The sequence below is a fragment of the Seriola lalandi genome, unplaced genomic scaffold (genome assembly GCF_002814215.2).
Source record: "Seriola lalandi dorsalis isolate HSWRI2012SDOR001 ecotype SW California unplaced genomic scaffold, Sedor1 jcf7180002054481, whole genome shotgun sequence".
Classification (NCBI taxonomy): domain Eukaryota; kingdom Metazoa; phylum Chordata; class Actinopteri; order Carangiformes; family Carangidae; genus Seriola; species Seriola lalandi.
In genome coordinates, this window is record NW_019525034.1 from 18,363 (window position 1) to 24,319 (window position 5,957).

A 5,957-nucleotide genomic window follows, 5' to 3' on the forward strand; every position below is an offset into this window, starting at 1 on the left:
GGGGGGGTGATGGTGAAAGATGTGCTTGTTGTGTGGGATTCAGGGTTTTGAAGGACGAGGCCGTCACAGACGAGTTGGAGCAACGATCTGAAAGACAGTTCTGTGTGGACTGATTTTGTGGACATCACTGCAGGTGATGGACAGAACACATGTGACCAACAGATTTTCACATTAACACAATTATTTTCTGTGTTTCAAGTTTTTGGATTTTTTTTTCTTTTACCTCTTTTCCAGAGCAGATTTATGAACATGTGAAGAAGTCCTTGTTTTATTTTGTTGACACACTCAAGTCGCTGAGGGGAATTTGGATGTCTCTTTTATCACTTCATTAATCAAAAGATGCTGTCAACAGACATAAAAACATTTTCTCCATGTTCTTTAGAATAAAATGTATAAATCATGAATGACACGAAAAAGCTTGAGAATATAGAGAAGAATAAAGCTGGAGAGCCATTTAATAGGAGAGTCCACATTCTCTCTCTCTTTCGTTTTGATTTTATGATTTCTATGTATTTTTAATTATTTTTTATATTTAACATTAAAATTATTTATCTTGATTATTTTTCTATGTTTTAATTATTGTTATTATTTAATCCATTTTACATTTATGTTTTTAAAACATTTTTTTATGTATTTTATGTTTGTATGTTATTTTTATTTATCTTTATCTTTTCATGTGAAGCACTTTCTTGTCTGAACAATAAAGTTTATTATGAGAATAAAACAGCTTCAAAATTGACCAGTGCATAAAAAAACAAAACATGAAGCATGTCTGCCTCAGCTTAAGGATGAAGACTTTTATTTTGACAGTCCTGACATGAGAAGATTAAAGCTTTCAAACACATTGAGCATTTCTCCTTAACAAACTTTTAATTTGTGCCTGAGCTTCCTGTTTGTCTCGTCTCGCCTGATGTGTTTTGACATTTCACCGTTCGACTGTCACGAGCTGCTGCAAGGTGATTGGCGGTTTGACAGCAGCTGTGATTGGCCGACTCGTCCTGCTGACACAATGAATGTATTTATTTGTTTTACACCAGTTAAAATCATTCCACTCGTGTTTCAGCATAAAACTCTTCTCCACTCCTGAATTGGACTCTGAGTCTCTGACTCAGTGAATTTCAGACTTTTGGAATCTCTGACTCTGACTAAAAAAAGACTGGTGCTGAAATTCACCCTCTCACCTGATGGAGAAGGTTCTTTAAATGCGTTATGAGTTATTCTTCTTCTGCAGCGCCACCCTGTTTAAACAGTACTTAAGTCAGTTGATATCTGACGAGCATCAGTTTAGGATCTGAATAATTTGCATAAACTTTAGATTTATTATGTAAGGTTATGGATGTGAGATAATAATGATATTAACCAAACGTCTGTAATGTTTGAATTATGTTTGTTTCCTGTGTTCCTCAGTTGAGTCCAGCAGCCCCAGCCTCCTGGCTCCTGACAACTCTCTGGAACGATCCTTCTTCATCCGGATGAAGTCCACGCTCACAAAGAGAGGAGTGCACATCAAGTCCTCAGGATATAAGGTCAGGCTGGGGAATTAGAAACAGACTGTGTGAAACAACACATACCACCTTATGTGTAGTGTGATTATAGATTATAGATCAGCTCTAGCTTCTATATTAATACTGTGAAAGTATCAAAGCCTCAGTCCACAGAGAAATGCACACAGCCTGTATTCAGAAACTGAGCCTTAAAACCAGCCGTCAGGACTTCTGGAACTTTGTGATGTCACAACAAAGCAGTCACCAAGCCCCGCCCACCTGGACCCACCATCCAAACCTTGCAGGATTTGGTTTTACCAAAGTGTTTTACCTGAAATCTGCTAGTGTGTGTGTGTGTGTGTGTGTGTGTGTGAGTGAGTGAGTGTGTGTGTGTGAGTGAGTGAGTGTGTGTGTGTGTGTGTACCACGTTCCACCTGGCAGACTCAGATCACATTCAAATCACAGTGGAGACAGAGAAGCACATAAATATTCACACACACATGCATATATTACTGCACATATTTACACTCACTTGACACATACAGCACTGCAAAACACACACACACTCACACTCACACACACACACACACACACACACAGTGTTACAGTTAGCAGTCTGAGTCTCTTGTGTTGCAGCACAGGCCTGAAGGTGGAAGAAGCTGATTCAGTTTCAGAAACATAAATTCACCTTTTACCAACATGATGATTCTCACATTCAACAACATCCGATCACAGCAGCTGAAGCATGGTGAGAGAGTGTGTGTGTGTGTGTGTGTGAGTGTGTGTGTGAGTGTGTGTGTGTGTGTGTGTGTGTGTGAGTGTGTGTGTGTGTGAGTGTGTGTGTGTGTCAGCTCCGCTCTGACTCACGCTTGGTAACCAGCAGGTAAATGACTGGAGACCCACAGTCGGAGGACAGAGACAGGTTCACGTGTTGGACGAGTTGAGCCTCGTCTTCCTCTCCTCTTGTTTGACCCTCGTGTCTGTTTAAAGGCGAGCGAGCAGCAGCTGATGAACATTTCTCCTGATCCATCGTGTCTGACAGACTTTAGAAGCTTCACACGGTTTAAAACTCTGGATAATTAAACCCTTCATTCTCCCTCTGTCTGTCAACTCCTCTGTTTCCACCTTTCCTCTCTCTCTCTCTCTCTCTCCATCCCATGAGTCCGCTCAGAGAGAGAGAGAGAGAGAGAGAGGGGTAAAATCCCCATGAGGTAGCCCTGACTTGACCTTTATCTGTGCTCACTTCTGCTGCCAAATTGAATCTGTGATCGCTGCGACCTCTTCCGGGATGTACAGTATTTCAAACTGGATTCTTATCTTCATTTGCATAGAAAAAATATATAAGTTAAGTAGAGAAAATTAGAGCATAACATAAAGGTTGTGATCCGTTTCAGAGCAGTTACAAGCGCTGGATAATCAGTTATAAATCAGTTTTATTGCACAAACCACAACAAACTGGATTCTGTGATTTGCTGCCGAAGGTCACGTTCAATAAAAAGAAAACGTAGAACAACAACACGTAGAGATGAACATATAATAAAAAGTAGAAATATAGGAATGAATGTCAGTGGTTTAATAGAATAAAATGAGGAACGTGTGCACAAGCTTCTGCTTAAACATCAGCAGCAGAGGAAATATTACAAACAAGAAAAACCATAAATACACAGAACAGAGGTCACTAAGAGACGGGCCGCGGTCCGGATCCGGACCAGACGCCGTCCGGTCTGGACCCGGACCTATAACCTGATAAACTAGAGAGAATTATTCAGTTTTAATGGAGTCTGTTCGACACTCCGCCACAAATCAGACACACCACTTCTGTATTCTTATGATCTCGCTTTTATTAACTATACTTTACTTTTATATTTTACTTGATACATTTTTTATTCCTTTTGTTCTTTTTAAACCTTTTTATGTTTTTTAAAAAACATTTTTTATATAGTTTTATTGCCCCTTATTTCTGCTGCTGTTACCTGTGTTTTATTTTTCTTCTGTAAAGTGCTTTCAACTGCAATTATGTAGTATATACAAATAAAGTGTATTATTATTAGTATTAGTAGTAGTCGTATTATTATTATTATAATTATTATTATTATTATTATAACTTCAACCAGTTCCCACAGGTTACTCATCACCAACTCGTCCTCACCCTCTGGCACCACATGTTTTAAACGTCCAGCCTCTGCTCAGAAATCAACATCTCGATGTTAAATGTCTAAATTACTAAAATACTGGAAAAAAATGTTCTGTCAAAACTGAAACCATTTCTTTTTTTTCTTCTTTTTTTTTTACTTTTTATTCAAGATAAAACAAGACATATAGAAATATATGATTACTCGTGTTTCCCTTTTTATGAGCGGGAACAATCCACACAAACACAGTGTCTGTATAGAAAATCACACAAATAGTAAATTATAATGTATAAATAAATATTTCAATTATATAGGAAATGCAACATTCAAATACTTATGAACATTAATTGTAATAAGTGATATAAATGAATCAAAGATAAAACAGGAAAATGATATAAAGAACAGTCAGTCAAGGGTCAAAGTTTGTGTGGAGCTGAAGTTCCATTAATGAAAGAATCCCCCGGAAACATCATCAGAAAACTTCTGCTGTCACTTCTCTGCCGATGACTCACAGCTGTCGCCCTTAAATATAAGTAATTATAGAACAACTCACCAACACCTGTGTGACCTTTGAACGGACTCCACCCCGCCCTCTGACCTCCCCTCTGTTTGTCTGTTTCCCTGGTCCAGGTGATCCACATCACAGGGCGTCTGCGGATCCGGATGGCTCTGACGCACAGCCGCTCGGTGCCCAATCAGATCATGGGGATGGTGGTGGTGGCTCACGCCCTCCCACCACCCACAATCAACGAGGTTCGCATCGACTGTCAAATGTTCGTCACCCGAGTCAACATGGACCTGAAGATCGTGTACTGTGAGAACAGGTAGAGGAGGGAACTCACCTGAGCTGCTGATTTCTGACGGTTCATTAAGAATTTAAATTCAAATTAAATCTGTGAAGGTCGAAGTTAAAACTAAATTGAAAGTCTCTGTTTAGGCCTTTTTTGTTTTTCACATCAACGTTGTTTCTCTTCACGTTTTGAACCGTTGTTACACATGAAAATATTTTATATATTAATATATATATTAAATATTGTTCTGAAGAAATAACGTGTAATGCCGTGATTAGTGAATTATTATTTTTAATCTCAAGAAAACAAGAAATGAAAGTAGAGGTTTAAGAAACAGGGACGTCCTCCCTGCTCCAGTGTTAAGGACGTTTTTATTCCTGTTGGAAGTCACGTATTTTTAGATTTACTTCTTTTTGTAATTCAACTTGAATTTTGTGGTGATTTAATTAAAGTATTTCATTTTTTTAAACCAAATTATTTAGTCCAGACGGACAAAACTTTCAAACGTGAACTTAACGTTGTGGATGTTGCAAAATGTTCTATATGTTATATATATCATGACAATATCACTCTGTATTTCCAGACTCACAGATTACAGTAAACTAAACGGCTTGACAACTTGTTGGAAGAAATTCAAATTAAAGCTCCAGTGAAAAATGTTACAGTGGATAAAAGTCAGAGCCCGTTTCCTCAGACTGGATATCTGCTTATTTCAGACGTGAATCTGAGACAGAACCAACAAGTTCAGTTTTCTGCGTCTCTAAAAGAATTGAATTTATTGGATCTTTATCAATAAGGTTTATGTCATGCGTTAATGATCATAATAAAAACTCCAGTATTAGTCAGGTTGTTGGTGATTGTAGATTAATCAATTATCATGCAGCAGTTACATGATAATGTCCCTCCATATGAAATGGAGCTGCTTTTACAGCTGTCGTATTTCTGATCATTTAATCGACTTCTTTAGAGAAACTGTTTCTACCCATGTTTTTTTTAAAGCACCAGCATCACACACAAAGCTGCATTTTACGGTCTGTTATCTGCATTCATGTTTCATAGCTGCTGTTCAAGGAAGGGAGAAAAAAAGTTGTCTCCCTTGTTGGAGCTTCTTATTCATGAGGAAGTCTGACCCAATCCTCCCGGTTTAACAGTGAAATATGTCACTGATGGATCTATCTCCTTCCCTCTGTCCAGATAAAGCAGATAGGCATCAGGATCTGGCTCAGGAGTTAACCGGCCGACCAGGGAGATTCATATCAAGGAAAAAAAAACCTTCATGTTTTATTATAAAAAGAGAGGAGGGAAAAATGATAGTAGACAGATTGCTTTTTTTTTTTTTGTGGGTGGAAAAGAGACACAATGCGAGGCAGATGATGATATTCAGTGCGGAGCGACAGAGAGCGTCTCGGCGGCGAACAGACAAACCTCGCTCCCATTACAGCCCCATTTTGAGGATGAGTTTCTAAGAGAATGAGAAAATGGGAGGATGGATTTTTCTAAAGAACAGAGTGTGCTGTTATCTGCCTGCCAGACATTAGTCCCCCCCCCTC

The 5,957-nt window shown here is 38.6% G+C and overlaps 1 protein-coding gene across 1 annotated transcript in view; it reads left to right on the plus strand.

The window, feature by feature from the left end:
• Positions 1–910: 910 nt before the first annotated feature.
• The window catches only part of LOC111659494 (neuronal PAS domain-containing protein 3-like), a 28,908-nt gene continuing 23,861 nt past the window's right edge, over positions 911–5,957 (plus strand). Inside the window, exons 1-3 of the mRNA XM_087175660.1 lie at positions 911–956; positions 1,408–1,526; positions 4,247–4,440. Coding sequence (XP_087031786.1) covers positions 911–956; positions 1,408–1,526; positions 4,247–4,440 — 359 coding nt within the window. The remainder of the gene's footprint in view (positions 957–1,407; positions 1,527–4,246; positions 4,441–5,957) is intronic.